Source organism: Buteo buteo, chromosome 3 (genome assembly GCF_964188355.1).
Source record: "Buteo buteo chromosome 3, bButBut1.hap1.1, whole genome shotgun sequence".
Lineage (NCBI taxonomy): Eukaryota > Metazoa > Chordata > Aves > Accipitriformes > Accipitridae > Buteo > Buteo buteo.
The window spans coordinates 78,473,384-78,495,906 of record NC_134173.1 but is presented as its reverse complement, the minus strand read 5'-3'; the positions used below and the strand labels follow the sequence as shown (position 1 = coordinate 78,495,906).

The 22,523-nt window shown below is 43.9% G+C and overlaps 1 protein-coding gene across 5 annotated transcripts in view; it reads right to left on the bottom strand.

Moving 5' to 3' along the window:
• The window catches only part of PUF60 (poly(U) binding splicing factor 60), a 35,418-nt gene extending 13,148 nt beyond the window's left edge, over positions 1-22,270 (bottom strand). Inside the window, exons 1-4 of one of the 5 annotated variants that reach the window (XM_075024190.1) lie at positions 22,155-22,270; positions 5,800-5,895; positions 3,968-4,057; positions 2,887-2,937 (exon numbers count right to left, since the gene is read on the bottom strand). In XM_075024190.1, coding sequence (XP_074880291.1) covers positions 2,887-2,937; positions 3,968-4,057; positions 5,800-5,895; positions 22,155-22,181 — 264 coding nt within the window. In that variant the 5' untranslated portion in view covers positions 22,182-22,270. Of the gene's footprint in view, positions 1-2,886; positions 2,938-3,967; positions 4,058-4,811; positions 4,889-5,799; positions 5,896-11,456; positions 11,473-22,154 lie in introns of those variants that run through there. The other 4 variants (XM_075024191.1, XM_075024193.1, XM_075024192.1 and 1 more) reach the window with 4 other exon arrangements.
• Positions 22,271-22,523: the final 253 nt, after the last annotated feature.

Here is a 22,523-nt window from a genome sequence, read left to right as displayed (position 1 = left end):
TGAACAACCACCTCTTCCCCACCACCACTGTTTAAGAGGGTCTTTAATCAAGGCCTTTACAAGAGGCCTACTTTCAGAATGCCATAACAAGCATGAGCACAATGAGCTCTGACGTGTCTGGGGATGCTGCAACTCAAATGGCAAAATAGGAGGGACAGCATTTTATCTGTGATAGTCACAGAAGCACGGACACAAACTGTACCTGAAGAAATCCTTCTCCCTCATAGTACCCGTACGTGATTGACATTGACCATAGGAGGAAACAAACTGTAAAGGTTCAACTCCTATTATTCAATACAGCAGGGATACTATAAATAGGAATGGTTCTCACCCCATACTGCTGCTCCTGAAGTGATATTAAGCTTGCCTCTTGACTGGGTTTAAGTATTTCACAGTTAAAAATAAGCTGTTTTTCAATTTACTCTGCAATGCTGTGACTAGGAGGACTATGGCACGTGTACACGCAGGACAGCTGATGTGTTGTCTCCCAGGTTCTCCAACACATTCCCAGCTTTGGTGCAGGAAAGCCAGTGATCAGTAGCCCCTCAGTCTGTGTAGTGTGTCCATTTATGGGTTCAGAGCCATCACCATTCTAACGCCAAGTGTCTAAGTGAAGTGCCTCACCCATGGTGCCACAGACTGTGATAAAAATTTAGTGTTTTACTAGGAGTGCTTCTTGACAAGACACTGCAGCCTTGCACCAGGCAGAGGGATCTTTCACCTTCTGAAGGGTCTATATATACAAAGAGGACATGCTCTTCTTTTCAGTTATCAATGCAACAGGTGCAAGAAAAACAGCATTTGTCCTCTCCCATGGCAGCAACCTTTACAGGAGGAAATCCCCATCTTACTCTGCTGCAGAGATCCTAACAAAATAGCTGGGGTGGAGTTCGGAGGACTCTCTGTTACATGAGCAACATATTAGAAATTGGGACCTACAAAAGGCAGAACTGAGGTGGACCATGATGACTACAGGCATACGTGGATCACTAAGAGGAATTGGTAGTGTCAAGTCAGGGGAATGATGCAATGTACACCTGTGAACTAAGTGCATGACAGCATCAGAAACTCATGACTAGAAATCTCACTGTTTTCACTAGCTATAACTAAGTAGATTTTACTGGCCACTGGCCCTCTTCCTCCACCTATAAAATGGAGTTTGAAGTATCTGCAACCTTCATAAAGGCAGCAGCTAATAGCTGTATCTATGTAATGGTGGTGTTAAGTGCTTATGAAGGTTATTTTAAGGACAAGCCAAAACATCATCTCGGAGTGATCCTTTAAACAAAGGAGGTGATGCAAAAACATCACCACTAGCTTCAGTTTTAATAGAACGCCAGGAAATTGTGCTCATCTTGCTGAAGTGACATGGAAATCTTGCGCTGTAATACTTGGAGGATCAAGTAGACAGGAAGCTTTAATCTCAGGCACTAAGATACCACAATAGGAAGTTTAGGCTGCACTTCCTTCATGTAGGGACTGATGAATCTTGTCAACAGGAAAAAGTGTTGGACAGAGGTCTGTCTGCATTTTCGGCATTCCTGATGGACTTTGGGATAAAGCATTTGCTGAGGACAGGGTATCCTAACTACATTGAACTGCACCACAGCCAAATGATTCAGCGCAGACTCCTGCTTCTAGATTCTGTCCCATCAGCAGTAGTCTCTGACTCCCTAGAGAGGGAGCAATGTCTTAGGAAAAGGATTCACAATACTGACTATGCCCTTAAGGCTAATGAGAAATTAAACGTTTCCTGTGACATTATCAGTACACACTTTTCATCTGTTGCCCAGCTGTGAATAATGAGCCAAAAAATTTTTTGAGGCAAAATTGATGGAGTTATGATATCAAGTAAGCACCTACATTAATTGATAGAAGTTTCTTGGGCATAAGCGCTCAGAAACCAGTTATGTCAAATTCACATCGAGATGTATGCTTCTATTCCATTCCAAACTTACATAACCCCATGAAATTTTTTTTGGCTCCCCTGCTGACACACTACCTACTGTGGCAGTGTTAAAGGAGGGAAAACAAGTGATTTTAGTTTTAGTGCATCTTTCATTTTGGAGTACAAGCCTCTGGTTGCACTCTACACCAAGCAGAAATATTATATTCCAGCAAGATGGAAAAATATTTACAAATTTACAAATGAATTTATAAATGAACCTTTGCGGGCAGAGTGGAACTTACAGGACACTTTCTGCAGTGGCCATTGTGCAACATGTCTAGGAAAAAGGAGGGGATGGATAGTCCCAGGTGATTAAGCTCTTTGTGGCATCTGATTAGAAATTCCAGCACTAAAGGACTGCACAGATTCTCTGAATAGTCCTGCAGTTTTGTTACTTCCATCCTGCTTTTACTTTACTTGAAACATGCCATATTCACCTAGTCTGGAAACATGCACAGTAAAGAGCAGTCTTACATCTGGGCTACAACATGTTCTGCAAACCTATAGTGCCCCAGTCCTCCCCAGCACCTTAGCTGCCAGGTCTCCAGTGCTGTGAGTTTGTTTCATAAGAAATTGCCCATTTGTGAGTTACCTTGGCAGTTAGTTTTAGGTCAGGACCTCAGAACTGTAGCATCCCTAGAAATGCAGCTCCCACAATTTCACAGGTGTGTTCAGAACTGTTCGAAATCTAAAGCTTTCTTTGCCAACTGACTCCAGGACCCCGACTGCCAGTGTCACAGCAGACTGCACCCAGCCTAGGGTCTTCCTCTGGGGAGTTTACACTTTGCCTCTGCTTGTTGTGCTTGTCCATAACAGGTGGGTATGTGGGAGGGTTGTGCTGGGTTGAATTAAGAGCATTGTATTACCACTACATACTTCCCCACTCTAGGCCCTGACTAAGACAAAGTGCCCAAGAAGAAGTGAATATGTCTATTGACCGATTGTAAAGGTGAGAGAGGATCTCCAAAGCCCATTGTCACTGCTGCCATCTGAAAGACAGTAAAGACAGAGTTCAGTCTGTTGGAGCTGAGCATACTACGGCTGTTTGTAAAAACTCAAGCAGAGCGGCGGCACAGGGAACCTGCGAGAGAGGCCTCTCCTTCCTTGCCCCTCACTGCCTGGTCCCAAGGACTGTCCAGCGCTGGGACCCTGCAGATTCCAGTCCCACCAGGTCAGGGTGGAGTTGTGCTGCTGCCACTGCCTCAGGAAGCAGGGTCTTCTCCCAGGGGGGACTCAAGGCAATAGTAACCTCTGCAACCACTGTCGTTGATTCACCCCCAGCATTTAAAAAGGAGCCCCCTCAACTAGATCAGACACTCAGAAACATGCACAGCCCTGAAAGGCCAGAGCTGCCTAATGTGGCAAGTACATCCACAGTGATTTTTCATTAAAAAAATCTAACATCCCAAAGCCATTATTTTGGGCTTCCTAACTTTAAGTAGAAGGCAGTGAGATGTGTTCAAGAAACCTCTGAAGGAAGGGAGATTTAAATACCAGTTAAGGGTTCTCCCAGTACATAGGCATTCCAGCATTAGCAGGAATAGCCAATGGAACTTCTCTGAAATTGAGAGAGGACCTGGGTGAAGGGGAGGGAAATGGGGTAGCACTGTCAGTAACAAAGGACAGACAGGTACCCTCCCCTCAAAGCAGAAGAGGTGGTGAAAGGATACTGTTTCCAGTAACCCTAGACACCACCTTAAATAAAAGTCGAAAGTGAAACCCACAGCAAATTCTTTGGCTTCTGGCATTTCAAGAAGCATTTGGCCAGTCAACAGGAGAGAAAGTCTTAAAAATTTACTCTTTGAATGAGTGAAATCTGGGGGCAATTTGTGCAGGTGAGTAAAGGGGGTTTCTTTAGTGAGTTGAAGACAGTATATTTCAATTTCACTGTGGAAACACAAGCACATGTACCTGGCTCCAGGTAGGCCTCAGGGCTGTGCTCTGGTTCTAAGTGCAAAAAGAACTCCACCTTGTGGGGGAGAGGAAGACACAGAAGGAGCATCTCAGAGGGTCTCTCACCTGAAGGTTGGTGAGCTGCTGTTGCTGGTGGGCGATGGTTTGCTTCACCAGCACACTCTTGATACTCTGCTCCATCGCATACTTCTTTGCCTAAAAAGAAATACAGACTCTGTAGTCATAGGACAAAACCACAGAGCAGGGAACGATGTTTGATTTTACACCACAGTTGCCCAGAACCACACAACTGGCTGCCAGTGGAACTTTTCGGCACTCCAGCCCTAAGCACTAAGGCACTGTACATGAGCCAGCGGCCAACAGCTTACTAACATCCTGGTCTGCATCTTGGAGTCGTGAGCCCTGAAATACAGCATAATGCTTGAGCAGAGGATTGGATGGACTCAATCTGCGGCAGGCGCAATGTTAGGAAAGCAGCATGCACTTGACACTTAGCATTTCCCCTCTTCCGCCCTCTGCCCCTTAGATCCCACCATAGCACCTTACCTGCTGGGATGAGGGCAGGACAGATAGCCTCCTTCAAGTCCTTTCCACTCAGAGAACATCTGGACAAAGAGTTTCTACAAAAGGGAAGGGCCTCCAAATCCCCATGTCCAGTCTCTTGACTGGACACTCCTCCTCTCTTTTCTTATCACATCTGGCCTATTCTAGTTTGGAGGACCCACTGCTCTTGCTCACTAAAATGCTCCAGCACTCCTTCTCTGGTTCCTAGCCTGCAGACCCAAGACTGATTTGTCTTTTTCTTTCATTCTTCTACAAATTTGACAAAGCCTGAGCTTTACACCCAGTGGTGTTGACATGGAGGCTCTTTGTCAGGGAAACCTAATACCCACATATGTGCCTATTCCCAGGGGACGGTACAAACACATTCAGCCAACCCCTCAGGCACCTGCTTTCCATGGCTGTACGAGGTGCCAGGGAACGGTAGGCTCTAAACCGTGGATTTGAGACGTGTGCTTCGGAAACCTGGAAACGGACAAGGGGATTTACATCTGTCAGCTACGGAAAAGCCAGAGGAAACGAGGCCGTTTCACACTGTGAGCCAAACAACACACACAGAAGCAGCTTCAACATTATGGGAACATTCACACGAAGCCTACCTAGAACAGTAACTTTACTTGCCTCACCAGAGTACAGAAGACACCTAGCCCACAGCTCCCACATTCCCTGGTTTTGTTTTCTTTCCCCTCTTTTCCCAACTCTGCTCTCCTCTCAGTAAGCCAGGCATCACTCACTCCCATCAGGAAAGTGGGCAAGAAGTCAGCAGTAACCTCCCCACCAGCTGTATAAAACAGGACCAACAACCAGAAATCAGAGCTGGACTGAAATTTTACCTAGATTAAAATATGTTGGCTCAAATGGGTTGAAAATACTTGCTACTGGGTCTCTTTACAAGATGGGAAAGAGCATAAGGACATAACAGAGGTATTTCGTGATGTGTTCTTCTGTGCATAGAATAAAAGACCAGCTGGAGCATATCAGAAACCTATTCCTTGTGGAGTACAGGCTGCTCCTCGCAGTAACTTTGTGGCAGTTGCATATTGTCTTGGAATTACAATGTGATCTTAAGGTGTTATTTACTTATGATTATGATTTTTTTTTTTAAATTAAAAACACTCTCCCCACCCCAACAACAAATTCCACATCATGCTCCCCAAAAAGCATCTATAAACTCTAAATCAAACCAAATAATCCTGGGCACAAATTTGAAAGTGTGAATCCACACAAAGCATGGCCATTATCCCACACATATTCTTGGTAGGCGAGTTCCCTTTTATAACATCAGTAACAGATGCTCATTTAAAAAAAACCAACAAACCAAAAAACCCCAAACAAACAAGAGTGCTAAGAAGCAAATTCACATCAAGTTTACTCACTTTCTGGAGAGCTTCCTGCTGTTCTGGTGTGAGGGGAGGAAGCCCCAGCTTAGCTGCCGTGCTTTGTCCATTTTCCATCTTAATGGACTCTGTACCCTGAGAAAATAGAAAATACTCCTGAAAAAACTGTTCTCACAAAAGTGACCAATTTCTTCATTGCCAGAAACCCAAAGCACTTAATGTCAGAATGTCACAGTTGGGTAAAACATCTTCCCAAACCTACTAGTAATTCATGAAAACCTCTTAATGTTCTAGCCACTCCCTATGGAAGAGCTATGCCATCAATTGTACAAACTGATGAACATGTTAGATACTTAAAGAGTTCCCTAACCACCAGATTCAAAGAAAATTAAATAATCCCCAGTCTTCACTCACATCATCTCCATCCTACCTCTCAACAGTTAAACTGTCAAATGTACCCATCTATTTTCTCCTTCCATCTCTTGCTATACTGGTTGGTCACTCTTGGTTTCTCAAGTTCTCTTTTTAAAATCTCTGAAACTTTTCCAAATCTCACATACTGTTCTAGATACCGAGTAATAAAGAAGCACTATTCTCAACTTAGTAAGAGTTGCACAGTACCTGCCCATGCAGATTCCCAAACCCCAAATCAGAATAGGTCTAGAAAGAGACTCCTGGGCCACTGAACTGACTTGTCATGATTTCAGATATACATATAGCTAACAAATGTTAGCTCTCTCTGCGTTTTAGTTATTCTACTGACTTCTCTACCTCATGCTCATGTTTTACACTGAAGTCCCTTCCTGTGAAACAACTGGTCAATTATTCCTACCATGTTAAGTAACAGTAGGTTTCTCTAAGGTATACCTATCAACCTCGTTTTGGTTAAAGTGATTCAGCAGCTTATATCTTTCTGGTAAGCATCCACCAACTTTTATCCTCAGGGTATTATTCTTTGGCATCCCAAAAGTGTCACATAATTTCCAGTCAAAATAGGGTTCATCATTAGAAACCTATTAACGGATGTCTCAGTTCTTCATTAAAAAAAAAAAAAAGAAAAAAAAAGTATGTAAGCACTCCGTAAGAAGGTAACAAGCACAGTATAGGAAAAAGGAACAGACCCATTCAGATGGCAAAACAAAACCAGCTCTCCTGGCATAGGAGCAAAGCTGTCACTTGGAAAAGATATATAATATCAAAGTCATTGGCATTTTAGCAGAAGGAACAGAGAGTATTCCAGCTAATTTGGTTCCCATTTGTTCAAAACAATCACTTGCTCATGGCACTTGTGGTACTGGCTAACAACTTAGACATTTCCTGTGGGCACAAATGTCTCTGAAAGACCAGTGATCTCCTCCTCCAGAAAAAGAATAATCTTACAGGTACATCAAGATCTTACGAACATCATACCAAAAAGCAGAACAGCAAAGAGCTATTTTTTGGCTACATCTGAAGCCTCAGAGAGAAAAACATATCTTTCAGGAGCAAAAGATCCTGCATCATGACTGCACACAAACTGCATGTTTCATTGCATCCTCTTTATCCTACCGCAAGGCAAAGGGGAACACAGACTAATAAAGAGACGAGCTGCTGCAACAACTCTCAACAAGACAAAACAGAACTGTCAGATACACTTAGTGATAGCAGAGTGATTCAGGTAAAAGTACACATACATTTCCGGAAGAGCCATACACTGTACATCAGACTGCTGAAGGGAACACCAGCCCAGTTCCTGCACTGTGTCTACTGCAATAATACTCAGTAGACAACAGACCAGTCACCCATTTCCTCCAGAATCACAAGCTCCCCGACAGCCCAATTTTTCACTTAAGGTATTTTCCTATTTTTTTTCTATATATTGGTATGTAGAATGTTCTGTTTGTGACAGGCAGGAAAAGTGCAAAATAGTCAAGATACTTTAACCACATGAATTCTTTCCACAGTAAATGGCAGATACCACCTAAGTATAAATGAAGCTCAAACACATTCACATGGTATTCTCAATTTAGGGTAATAATTTAGATTTTAAAAATTGCTATGGAAGTAACAGAAATTGCCAAGTTCAAGAAGAAAACAACAGCAGAGAGGAGACAAGCAGCAGTTTCTCAGAAGGCACCTTGGCACAGGCCCAGGCACAAGGTAACAACCCTCAAGTCCTCCCAACTAAAAAGGAGTGGAACGCAGAGCACAAGAGCCCCAAACCTCAAGGCCTCCTAAGTGTCTGCTTCATCTATAGTAATTGCAAATTCTAGCTGTAAGAACAGAAGCTTCAATGTGACAGCCCTTCAATACCATTAAGGACCTACCATGAAGGCTGCAATCCCCAGCTGTATCTGTTACCAATTAATATGTATAATATGATTGAAATAACCAGGGAGCTGCTAAAGTCCTGTGTACAGCCCGCATCTGTTAATATTTAAAATAGGGAAACAATAACTAGACATGATTTAGGGTTTAGGAACTAACTATTAGACAATAGGGCTTTATGTTTATGTCAGAAAAGGTAACAGATTGTGGTCTGATCAACAAACCTTGAAGAACAGCTTGGAACTGCCAAGACAGAGTAAAAAGAAGGTAAAAGGTAATTCCTACAGGGGGAAATCACAACCACAGACTCATTGACCACCTACTCAAAAGAAGACAATGAAAGAAGACAGAGTCTGCATGAAGAAAAAAGAACCAATCATTAATGAAAATAATAATGAATATGTATTACTTAAGTATATAAATGTGGAAATTTTTAAGACAAGGGTGTGCTGTCTTGAGACAGGCACCCATTCATGTGCATCAATGAAATTAATTTGAAAATATCTCAACTGTGTGTGTTATTGGCTTGCACACTGGGTAAACAAACCCCGTTTGAGGGACAACATATCTGCTGGCCTGTTTGCTCTTGTTGCCCATACAACGGATGCAGGACTGTGACATTACGGAGTTCTGCACAATAAATCTCCCAAGCTGACACCCCTCCAAGCTGTTACAGAGGGACTCTGCACCTACTTTTCCCTCAAGGTGGGGCTGCCACAAATCCTCTCCCCCAGCTGATAAGGGGGGTGGAATTGATGCTAAATGCTGCTTAGTCAGCTCATTAACCAAATTTCTTATTTTACTCACTGGGTATAAAGTGGGATCACATTCTTTTTAAGCAGATAAACTTTAATTAGTGCATGCAGGAAGGAAAAGGCTATTTTTACAACCTGTCACAGTGCACACATAATCAGTTTATTTTCCGCACCGCACACACATTACTTTATATGTTCTAACACATTAAACGCGACATTGGCCATTACGTTGCCCAGTCATTCTTTGTCTTCAGATCCTCTGGCAATTTATTTACCTAAATGACAGTGACTATTGGTACTAGAAACTTCTCATGAGGTAAGCTGTGTTCATCTTCCCAACAGAACCGTGTCCATTTCTTGTGAGGATGCAGAGCAGGACTGGTCTGATTCACACACTGCATCATGAGGGAACTCTATTTTCCTACTGAATCAATGCAACAGAGGAAGAAGTGAGAGTGTGACTACAGCATAATGGTCCCATTGCTGGAACCATCCATCTCACAACCTCACTGCCTTCTCGGCTTAGAGCAGCAGGATGTGGACATGCCTCTGTTGTTCATGTAAGTTCTGCTTGTATCATCCATCAAAAGCAGAACTAATTTCTCAACTCAGTGTTCACCATCACCCAGTTAAAATACCAAAATGGACAAATATCCTAATCTGTTCAGTAGTAGACGCATACTAGGCTGAAGAGACTCGCGTCTGTGAACGCTACTGGTTTCAGTATAAAAATTATCGTGGGAAAAACCTAAGTTAATAGCAGAAAACAAGATTTTAAGCACTTCCTTTACCAACTGCAAAGTTTCTCCCAGATTAGCTCACTTGCCTCAGTCTACCAGAAACTGCAATCTGTGTGCTGCCTCCTACCAGGCTGCAACGCTATCTTTGTTCTTTAGTCAGACTATTAAGGGTGAGGAGTGGAGCTCACCTACCTTGAAAGTAAAGAAAGCCGCAGGACAAGTTTGCTGATATTGAGAGAGGTATGCCCTAGATCATTCTTACTCTATTTTATAGCAACAGTTGAGACTTCCAGTTTTGTCCATTCAGTCTCAAGTTCACTGGAAGGGGTTTGTGAGCATTTTGTAGGATCAATGAACATAAAGCAGATGCAAAATAAACCCTCCTAACATAAAAACATACTCTACAAGTATCTGAATACAGTGTTCTAGAGTTGCAGTTACTTCACTGGTCCCTTCAGATCAAAGTTCATAGCTACACTGAATAACACACCAGGACCTAAGGGGAATAGAAGTACAACAAAAGAAAGCTGACACATGAATAAGAACAGAGGTAGTTGGAACCATTTCATGGCTGCAAATTGGGAAACTCAAGTGCACGCTACTGATCAAAAGACACTATTGTATAGTCCACGTGCAAATTAAAAACAAGTATCAGCAAAGCAATATAGAATCACAGAATCGTTTAGGTTGGAAAAGACCTTTAAGATCAAGTCCAACCGTTAACCTAGCACTGCCAAGTCCACCACTAAACCAAATCCCTAAGCACCACATCTACATGTATATATACATGATATAGTAATGGTGACCAGTTTGGTACCAGAAGGCTACATCATCTCCAAGATTGATTTTGATCATGGAACACTGAAGAAAAAAAAAAAATCTAAAACAAACAAACAAAAAATCATTCTTGTTCTTAACCAACTGGCTAGAAAAATATTTTTCACCCAGCTCTCCTGGCTCCCCTTCCCATTTCTTTACATCTTATGTATATGCTGTCATACAGGCAAGTCCAGAGACCTCCTTAGTTTTCTGCAGACAATTTTAAAAGCCCACACTTTTTTCTATTGCTGTTTCCATTTCCTCTCAGCTTTTAAAAATTGAACTATTGCAATTTAGGAGCTATGAGACTTGGGAGAAGAAAAACATAGTGGAAGAGCTATCAAGTTTAACCATTCACAATAAAAAAGCTACTCCATTGATTGTAATCTGTTATGATTCTTAAAAATAAAGACAGTTGCATATCTACATTTAAGGTAATTTAGACATTTGAGCTCATTAAATGTCATAGCTTCCAAAAACTGGTTGAGAACATCCAATTTCCAGCATGAAGGGTAAAATCAAAACTAAGCATGATGAAGTGATCTAGAAGCAACAAAGAGTATCCAAGAAGCCCAACCCAGGCACTACTGGTTCCAACCAAGCTCTTTACCACTACACATCCCTCCAGAAAGAAACAAAGACACATGCCTTTGCTGATCAGCAGTACAGCTCTAACAAAAATTTATCATCATGTACCCTTTAACACTGAGAGTTTCTTCAAGGAAGACTACCACCCTCCGTTACTCCAGTCTATCTGAAAAGCAACAGATCCCCATCTCTATCACCATTCACAGAGAACCGAGACTATTGCTTCTCTCTTTCCTGGCACCTTAGGATAATACCACTACCAAGAAAAGGCTCAGCACAATTAATTTGAGTCTGCTAGACAGTAATGTAATAGTACCTGTTGAAAAGCAGTTGGTGCTTTATACTAAGGCTGGCCACCTTGAAAACTGCCTTATTTAAACACACTGTTAACAGTTAGGAGGGAACAAGAAAAATGGGAGAGAAGTTGACAACAGAAGCAGGCAAATAGGAGCTTCTTTTAAAAGAGAAATAAATAGAAACTCTATACCTGTTGCTATGAACATTGCTTCTGAGCGTTGCTTGGCCTTTTAAGGTGGTTTGAACTCCAAGAGTTCAGGCACATTCGTTGGAAATTTATTACATGGTTGAGAATTTCTCTGAAGTATAAACACACACAAGAGAAAGAAAAACACAGAATCTTATTTATTTTAGGAACCATAACAAGCAAACAACACGAAGATTAAATAAGACAGAGGTAGAAAAAGGACTGATGAAGTACCTGCCCAGTATACTCAGTTTAATCCTTGCCCTACCACCTGCATCAGTGCTTGGGAACCTGCATTCATCTGAATATTTTCATACTACAACACCCCACACCAGTGGTGAAACTGGAAGCACCACCACCCAAATGCCTGGTCAAAGGCAATGTTTTTACTTGCACAATAGGTTATTTTTCAGAAAAGGTCCTTCTTTGCATATATAAATACATTTAAGTATTTTGCCCCTATTTAGTATCCAAATCTTGGAGGATTCAGCTGTAATCACTGTAACTTTGCAAGTCTTTCTGTGCACGATGGCTTTTTACTATTCCTGAATTTCTTTAGTAACTACTCTTTTCCACCCCCTACAGAATACTTTTTTTTTTTTTTTTCAAATGGGAACAGCAGCGCTAGTGAGTTATTTCTTCTGTTACTGCTAGCATGTGCCGCTAATGTACAGCCAAAAAAATCTGGAGCATGAGGCATGTCCAAGTTTTTTCCACCATCCTACCAGATGTGTTCTATAGAGAATAGGCAGGGATTAAAACCTTTCAAAATGTGTCATTTTTGTAGCATCTCATGACCAAACTGTTTATATGACTGTGTATGTGGCCAGTAACATCTCTTCCATTTAGATGAACAGGGAGAGGTTCTATGACAAATTTTACTGATGTTGTCAGTAGCATAACATAGTTCTTCCAGAGCACCAAATTCTATGCAAATCCAACATCTGAAAACATGTAAAGTCTTACATACATGCACACAAGTGATCTATGTACCCTTGAAACAATTCCTTGTGATACATTTTCACTGCATTTGATAGAACTCCTCCCCACTGGATCAGCACTGAGAAACGAACAAACAAAAAATCTTCTAGATGTTACCTTTATATGCGGCATGCTCTGCATTATCATTTATCTGTCACAGAACCCAGAAATCACCCGCATCTCAAATTTCAGCTCCCAAAGAAAGAAAACTACTGTTCCTGACAAGCTACAATACAGTGCTAAAATAAATCAATATGCACACGATAATCCTCTTTCTCTTGATTCAAACAAGAAAGTAAGACACACAGAAACATATTCCTCCCTCTCAAAAGGGATCACCGCTTTCCCTGACCATCATCTCACCTTCTTATTGACAAATCCTTCAGCGAACCCTTCTGCATGTGAGGCAGCTACAGACAACACAGTAAGTGCAGTGAAAGCGCTTCCAAATAATTGCGATGTCCATTCTGGGTTCCTCTAAACTGCAAGTTCTCTCCACCACTTGCTCTTAGCAGAAGACGGCTCTCTTGCTCTTATTTGACACTAGCAGGCTCCAGAATTACTTTTGCCAATGTGAAACATGACTGAAACTCTTGAGATTCCTAACACAGCTTATGTCAAACAAAAAAGTTTACTGCCAATAAAATGCTAATGAAATCCAAGGAGGATAAAAGCTACATCCCACACCTGGGACGGACTAAACCCCTGCAATGGTCCAGGCCATGGAGTAGCCTGTGGAGAAGGAAATAGGAGTCCCAGTGGTCAGTCGGCTGAACATGAGCCAACCTTCCTTGCTGCCAGAGTGCACTAACAGCAGCACCCTGGGCTGCACCAACAGGAATGGAGCCCACAGGTAGAGCAGTGATCCCCCCTCCACTCAGCAATCCTTAGACCACATCTGGACACTGCATCACTTCTGGACCCCCCCAACACAAAATACTGATCCACTGGAGCAAGTCCAAAGGGCTACCAATAGTGTGGAGGGGCTGAAGCACCTGCCCTGTAAGGAGAGGCTGATGGAACTGGATTGTTTAAGTAACACTCAGGATTGCCACCATACTGGTGATGCTGTATGCAAAAAGCCCATTAAGCAGTATCCAGTAACCATTTCCACAATTAATCCTTTTCGGATGAGAACCTTGTAAACGGTGCTAAGTTAAAGCCTCACAAACAGCTGGTCCAGAACCCAGCACAAGCAAGGGCAGAACCCCTGGGGAGGTGAGGGCAAGGAGAAGGCCTGAACACGCAAAGGGAGAAACTCCTGGGCGGACTGACTGCAGGCTGCTCCCCGTTCCCCCTCACCCTCCGGTGAAAGCTCCAGCCGTCTGTAACGCCAAGCTGAGCCAGCAGGCACCTCACACATACACAATTCCTCCCCCCCCCCCCCCGAATTGGGAGCTTCTCAGCTCTGTTTAAAAATTAACTATCCTGACAAGGAACATTCACAGCAATTTCACCTTAGCCTCATTAAAATACAAACACATTCAGTTGACAGATCACTCTTCCCAAATCAGTTAAGGGAATCCTGCAGTTACATCAGTGCTCCAGAACTGCACGAAACAGCTAAGTGAACTTAATTTTGTTTGACAAAACTTGCTGTCACTGAAGTCACCAACAGAGAACATGCATCCCCCCTGCAGGAAAGGACAAATTATCTAACTCAGCTGTGATTTTAAGAATGCAAAAAGAAAGACAGGCAATTGCACGTGAGTATATTACATATGGCAAAAAGGGTTAATAGTATTACTGAATGCACAGAAATAACTGTCTCCTTATAAATGGAACTGGTGAGACAAAGAGAGACATACTGTATCCATTTTTGGTGTACAGAGATATATTTTAAAGAATGTTAAGAGTCTGGAAAGAGCTTAGGAAAAACATAGAAGTGATGCAAAAAAAATTCACAAGACCATGAAAACAGGTAAATACCTAAACGAGAAGCACTGCATGTCATTCTGAAGTACTGTCACTGAGGGTGAGGAGGCAAGCGCGCATTAAAGGAGCATTTACAATGGAAGTATATCAAGGACCAGTGCCTCAAGCTGTGACATACACCACTTTCACAGTACTGGTATCAAAAGCAGTGGCACCAAATGTCTCGGACTATTTAAGTTTCTTTAGCAATACTTTAACGATTTAACCAGTTATAACAGATGATTTCATTTCTAACACTAAAAGGTACCAACCAAGTTAGTGAGAATTTTCATCAAAATTACATTAATAATTAACTATAAGAATTTTGTACTGTTGCCCACTCTGTCACAACAAGCAGCATACATAAATAGTCTACTGCACATTACAAACAGATCTTGCTTGTGGCAGTAGTACAGAAACTATGAACCATTTCAAACATGCAAAAGAGATTTAAGAACTACTTCGGGTCAAAAGAAAAGAAGAAATATATGCAGTCTTCCAAGTAACTTGTACTGGTCCTCATAAGCTTCATGGGGAACTTAACTCTTCCAGGCTAAGAAAATTTATCCCATAAATACTGTCCTGGTTTTGGCTGGGATGAGAGTTGTCTTCCTAGTAGCTGGTATAGTGCTAGGTTTTGGGTTCAGTATGAGAACAATGTTGATAACACTGGTGTTTTCCGTTGTTGCTCAGTAGCGTTTAGTCTAAAGTCAAGGATTTTTCAGCTTCTCATGCCCAGCCAGCAAGAAGGCTGGAGGGGCACAAGAAGTTGGGAGGGGACACAGCCAGGGCAGCTGACCCAAACTGGCCAAAGGGATATTCCACAGCAGGTGACATCATGCCCAGTATATAAACTGGGGGAAGCCACCACTCAGGAACTAACCGGGCATCGCTCAGCGGGTGGTGAGCAATTGCATTGTGTGCCACTTGTATATTCCAACTCTTTTATTATTATTATTGTCATTTTATTATTATTATTATTATTAGGTTCTTCCTTTCTGTTCTGTTGAACTGTTCCTATCTCAACCCATGAGTTTTATTTTTTTTCCCCGATTCTCTCCCCCATCCCACTGCGTGGGGGGGAGTCAGTGAGCAGCTGCGTGGTGCTTGGTTGCTGGCTGGGGTTAAACCACGGCAATACCATAGCTGAATTTTAGATCTCACATGCAGATACACACCTACTTCCTGTAACACATGACCTTACAGTCAAAATTAAGAATGGTTAGTTTAACTTCTACAGTTAAAAGTATTTGAGGAGGACCTATTGCTACTAACATCTTTGTTGGAGCTGCTTGCTGCTGCTAATTGCCCTCCTGCTGAACAATGCACATGTGCAATGTTGGTGTTCTTCAAAAAAACTCCGAATTCACATACAATTAGTAAGCTGCAAGTATGTTAATCCGCAAAACGTTAAGTGCTAGAAATACCTGTGCAGGATTGTCCTGCAGTGATTCTGATTGCTCTCAATACAGGAGACTTACTACAGCAGACATTCCTGCAGATGTTTCAATAAATTACTTGTGTTGCCTGCAGACTACGTTCCTTATACCAAAGGCAGCAGCAAGAGCAATCTAACAATGCAAAGGTGAAGTAATTTCAGTAATGTTAGGGGAAGGAAAAAAAGCTGAAGCTTAACTCTACCCCAGTCAAATCTTCTCCCAGACACCCTCTATCTTAAAGCTTCCTTCACCAGCTAAATTAAATGTCTGCTAGGTTTGTCCTAGAAGTACAATACCATTTTAACTGATTCCCACAGTTTCTGATGAGAACCAGATAGAATGCTTATTTGTTGGGCAGATAAAAGTTTGCACCAGGAGTACCATATGGCAGTCTTTAACTACATCCCTCATGGGAAGGTACTTCTTTTGCTCTGTGAATTAACCCACATACTCCCACTGACAATTGGGGAGTCCTGAGTGAGTGGCTGTAAATTGAAAACAAAAAAATACTCCATGAAACAAAACAAAGAAAAAGACCCCTTGGAATTATTGAATTTGTGCATGTGTCCCCAAAAGGTAAACTTTATCATCATGATCACAGTTTAAGTGCCACTTCAGGATTGTGCTGGGAAAAAAGGTTCTGGAGAGTGCCACTCCAGGTTCCCAGCCCTACCTCTGCACAGCCTGGCACCCTCCCCAAGTACACCCACGGTTCACAATTACTTGGATGCTAGGGGCACGGGGTACCAACCGGCAGCAGCACATCCCATAGATTTTTCATGGGGTAGCTCTAGGTCCAGGAGGGAGCCAGTATTATGAAACAGCTCAACAACTTGTTTCTCTTCCTCCTATCCTTCTTTTAAGTAAACCAAACCACTGAACACTGCATCATATGCACCTGAGGTTGTCCAGGTTTTAAAGAATACCTGGGAGGGGGATGGAAGGTATTGGGCATTGCACACCTTCTTCACTTTACATGCATACATACTGCTTAGGCTGACTGACTGGGCACACATGCAGACCACACGAAGAGAGGAAAAAAAACTGTTACGGCTCTGACATCAGGAGGAAGAGAGCTTGCCATATGGGAAATCTGCCTGTATTGCAAGCTGAGGGGCACAGCCTATGGCAACAGTGCAGGGATAATGGATTCTAAAGCAAGTGTTGAAAAAAATATGCAGGTGAAAGAACAGATACAGCCAGTAGAGCTAATCCAGGACAGCAATACAGTGTGTCACAACAGTAATATTCTGGGTAACAAAACACAGTAGTACAGTCCTGTTATTGTAATCAATAGCATTTGGCACCAAGTAAAATGATAGTTGCAAAACTACTTCAGTATAATTCTACCTAAAATTCAAATGAGAAATAGGGACCCTTTTTCCTCAGTAGCAGAAGGACTAGAAAAAGGACAGGACAGGTAAAGAAGTGGTGATTCCCGTCTTACATTCTAACCAAACTGCATGGCTTTCACATAAGATACGTTCAATAAATGTTTACTGATGGGCTCAACGTAAGGTAGATTTATGACATCTGGTAAGCATACGCTGCACTTGAAAAGCATCAAACATTTTGGAAATTTTAAGTTATAATTCATAAGACCCAACACAGCCTCCTTACAAGATGCACTCCTTTTGACAAATGCCCTCTGCTTTCTATTTTAGTTATTTTTCCCATTTAACTGTTTCCAGTACAACAGCAGAGCCTGTACTGCAAATCTACTTTCAGAAAGTTAGCTGAAAGCAAAACTGAAGTCCACCAAATTCCAGAACTGAGCTCCTCTTAATTGATGTTACTTTGTCCTTAATTCTCAAGCTTTTCTAGCCAGCCTTCATGATTTAAATTGTCCCAGAACAAAGTAAATGTTGCAGCTGTTCTGGTAAGACTGCAGAAGCACTGGACTTTATTTAGACCAATTTCCCGGTCACATCATAGAGCAGCTAATTTTCCTTCCAGCACGGAAAGGAGTTTTAAAACAGATAGAGGCACTTGTGTTGGACTTGAAAAGAAAGAAGCCAGGGATCACGCAAAAGGTGCTTGTGGGGACATTTGAATTGGGTCTTCTTAAGGACCATTAACACCAAGACCATGTGTCAGTTTTTCAAGCACAGCAAGGTAAAACATAGTGGCAAAAATGCTGATGAATTAACACGTGATATTGAATGGTCAGATTCACCCAGCAAGATAAGGACTAAACCCACATAAAGAACACACAGTTTATGAAAGAGCCTACTTTAAAAAAGCGGTTTTAACTCACTGTGTGAAGCTGGTCAGAATGAATGCTCTACTTAGGATGTTTAACAGTCCTGAAGTTTAAAATAAATATCTTCCAGTCATACTACAAAAGCCCATACTGAATAAAAGCATACAATCGTCAGTCAAGCTGGAATTCTTGTTCCTGGAAGGCTCTCTTACACCATGTCATATAAACACAGAGATACCATCTAGTCAGAGAGCAAGCAAAACAAACAAACAAAACCCCCCAAACCACACTTCCTTCTATCTCAAGGCTTGTATGCCACACGATCTTTTGTCTAACTAATCCTTTTCATTTTCTTCATTCCTGATATCTACTGCCTCTTGTCAAAACATGCGGGAAGTGACACATGTACCAACAGAGACATAGTTTACAATGGCTATTCTTCTGTAGCCAAACTGCTGAACAATATCAGCATATTCAAAACATGCATCTTGTTCTTCACCTCCCATATCTGTCACAGTACTTGCACACTTCTTTCAGTCATAGGACTGCTGCTGCCAAATTTCTTGTGCTCATCTACAGGCCATCGTTACCTCCTTGCTCCTGGTGATACAGCCACCCACTTACAGCAGCACCAGCTCTGAAACTAAATTTTAAGTTCCTGGGGCCCGTAAGACTCTTGCTTCTAGCCACCAGAATAATCACAGGTTCATCAAGACTTGCTTGGACTCCACGTAATGCTTCATCTGTAACAGGATTATAACTCTCTGAATGCAAATGTCCATTTTAACCTGATAGCGTAAGCTAACAGGGTTGAAGCTTGAATGCTTGGTGTTTGAAGTCAATTAAACAAAAACAATCAAGCTCCTTACACTTACTGTACTCCGCTCAGCTCTTAATACTCAATCTGAATGCCAGACTTGTAGAAAAGTAACACAATGGTTTCCTTTACAGCACTGATTAAATTTGTTTGTAATAGCTAATGTACATAGACAAATAGAAACTCTGAAGCAAGGTCTTTATTTTTGTGTTTATGTTGCAAGGCCCTGACAATTTGGTGTCAACAGACTTGCAACTCTGACAGTCTTCTGTTTGACTAGCCACCACATCATTTCACTTCCATGCAGCAAAACCATGCAGTGGCTGAGAGTTATAAGTTGGCTAATTATTTTGCCTTTGAAACATATGTATTGTCATTTTAAAATATGCATACACCAAACTATACAGTGACACCCAACGAACCGGCTGAAGCAGTGTGCTGTGAAATAAAGGACAGTCACTATCTTAGCTTTGGGGACAAACAAAATCCAATGTCCTCACACATCCTAAGCAATATAACATTCCTTGGGTTTTGATCATCTTTGGAATTGTATTTAACCTCACATGCTCAAGACTTGAACACTCATTCCCAGCGTTAACCTGGCAAAGCTCCTAACCTAATGAAGTCTTAATTAAGCAAAGATGAGATGGGAAACAAAGTGAGAGCTGTTCACATTTGCTCCCAATTATAGGCACCAATATTGTGAATCCAAAAGGGGAAAACCATGAATGGCAACTCCTTCAGGGTTCAAAGGTAGACCCTTAAAGAAAAACAGAGCAGCTTTAGAATTAGACCTATTCATGAGAGAAATCCAGTATTTCCTACAAAAACAATGATGGGGGAAAAAAAAAAAAAGAAAAGCAGAAAACACAAAACCATTAAGAAATATCCTACTGTGTCACACCAATGGTCTATCCAACCCAGTACTCCATGTAAAACTCCAGTCTACCTGGACTTCAGTAAGGCCTTTGACACTGGCTCTCACAGCATACTCCTTGAGAAGCTGGCAGCTCATGGCTTAGACAAGCATACCCTTCACTGGGTAAAAAACTGGCTGAATGGACGAGCCCAGAGGGTTGTGGTAAATGGAGTTAAATCCAGTTGGTGGTCAGTCACAAGTGGTGTTCCCCAGCGGTCAGTATTGGGGCCAGTTCTCTTTAATATCTTTATCAATGATCTGGACAAGGGGATCGAGTATACCCTCAGTAAGTTTGCGGATGACACCAAGCTGGGCAAAAGTGTTGATCTGCTTGAGGGTAGGAAGGCTCTACAGAGGGATCTGGACAAGCTGGATCAACAGGCCAAGGCCAATTGTATGAGGTTCAACAAGGACAAGTGCTGGGTCCTGCAATTCAGTCACAACCACCCCATGGAACGTTACAGACTTGGGGAAGCGTGGCTGGAAAGCTGCCTGGCAGAAAAAGACCTGGGGGTGCTGGTTGGCAGCCAGCTGAATATGAGCCAGCAGTGTGCCCAAGTGGCCAACAAGGCCAAGGGCATCCTGGCCTGTATCAGAAATAGTGTAGCCAGCAGGAGCAGGGAAGTGATTGTTCCCTTGTACTCAGCACTGGTGAGGTCGCTCTTCAAACACTGTGTTCAGTTTTGGGCCCCTCACTACAGGAAAGACATTGAGGTGCTGGAGCATGTCCAGAGAAGGGCAACAAAGCTGGTGAAGGGCCTGGAGCACAAGTTCATGAGGAGTGGCTGAGGGAACTGGGGTTGTTTAGTCTGAAGAAAAGGAGGCTCGGGGAGACATTATCGCTCTCTACAACTACCTGAAAGAAGGTTGTGGTGAGATGAGTACCCTTCTATCAAGTAACTAGTAATAGGATGAGAAGAAATGGCCTCAAATTGTGCCAGGAGAGGTTTAGATTGGATATTAGGAAAAATTTCTTCACCAAAAGGATTGTCAGGCATTGGAACAGGCTGCCCAGGGAAGTGGTGGTGTCACCATCCCCAGAGGTATTCAAAAAACGTGTAGGCAAGGCACTTCAGGACATGGTTTAGTTTGGTGGCATAGTGGTGTTGGGTTGACGGTTGGACTCGATCTTAAAGGTCCAACCTAAATGATTCTGTGATTCTATGTGCTCCCTCCAAATACCATCAGATGCTCATGAGCCTGGCCACCCCCCTCACAGCTCCCCAGCATCCACAACTGTATTACAGGCTCCCTTCCCTGGAGGCTTGACACCTAAGAGGTTTTCTATTTCCATTTTACACAATTCCACAGTTAGCCACAAATAAAAGGACTGGTCCAAGGAAGGCTGAATAGTGCCTCAGGGAAGCACTTCAATTTCTTCTATTTAAGGCTAACTCACAAAGAAAACAAACAAGCCTCTGAAATTAGAGTGTTCTGCTTTTTTACAACATTAGCAGTCCATTCAGGAAAGCTCTAAAGAATGTTCCCGAAAACACAAAGAACGCATAAAAATCAATACTGTTGGGATCCTTTCACGAATACACAAAAGGAACAACAGGAAATATAAAAATAACCACCCCGCACTGGGCACCTAACCTTTTTGTCAGGAAAGGTGACCAGCAGCTCACATTTCCACCTCAGGCTACAAGGCTCTGGGAGAGAAAAGCCCCTGATAAATACTTTTTTAAATGGCCCTAGCACCCACCCAGATCCTTTTAAAGAAGCAAATTTCTGAAAGCAGCAAACAAGCCCACAGGAAGTAACACCCGTGTACCCCAGCTCAGCGAACACATATTTCCTAAACACCAGGGCCGGGATAAAGCACACGCTAGTTACCGACGGCGCCTGGAAAACGCGACACCGACGACGGTTAAGCGCCAGCGGCCGCCCCGAGGATCCCCCCTCCCGGGGCCCCGGTTCCAGTCCGTCACCGCTGGCGGCGCGGAGGGGAAACGGGCCGCCTTCCCGGCAGGGAAGCCGCCGCGAAGGCGGGGCAGAAACCCCATCCGCTGCACCCGCGGGACCTTCAGCGACACGGCCGCCGGGGGCGGAAAGCCGCGATCCCGCTTTACCGGCGGGCCCCGGGAACGGGGCCGGCGCAGTGGAAAGGCCGCCCGAGGGCGGCGGAGGGCCCGCAGCCACCCCGCGGCAGCCGCCCCCCGCCCTCGCCCAGCGGAGCGGAGGCCCCGACGGGACCCCGAGCCCACCGCACCGGTCCCCGGCGGGACGCCGAGCGCGCCGCACCGGTCCCCGGCGGGGCCGCAGGCGGGCCCGGCGGGGCCGAACGCGCACGACGCCCCGCAGCCGCGGCGAAGCGCCGCCGCCTCCCCCGCCACCTCCTCCAGCCCGGCCGCCGCTGCGCAGAGCGAGTCTGCCTGGGCCCGCCGCCCCGGCTCGCCCGCGGGAGGGCGGCGGCCGCCCTGCTCACCAGGGAGATGGTGGTTGTAGCCGCCATCTTGTCCACCCCGTCGGCTGTCGGCGCGGGACTCTCGCGAGGGCTCGGTGGCGCGCGCGACACGGGAAACTCTCGCGAGCCCGCCGGCGGCGGCGGGGAGAACGTCTCGCGAGAACTTGGGGGGCGTCACGTGACTGGGGGCCGGGCGGCCCGGTTGGCGCTCGCCTCGCCGCGCCGGGATGGCGCTGGTCGGCGGGGCCCGGACGGGGGGATCGGGGGCGGACGACCTCGGCTCTCTATCTGCGAGTGCCCCGTGGGTCTGTCTGCCCCAGCCGCGGGGCGCGGCGTGAACGCCGGGGGGGGTTCCGTGGCCGCGCCAGGGTCGGTACAGGCCTGTACGGC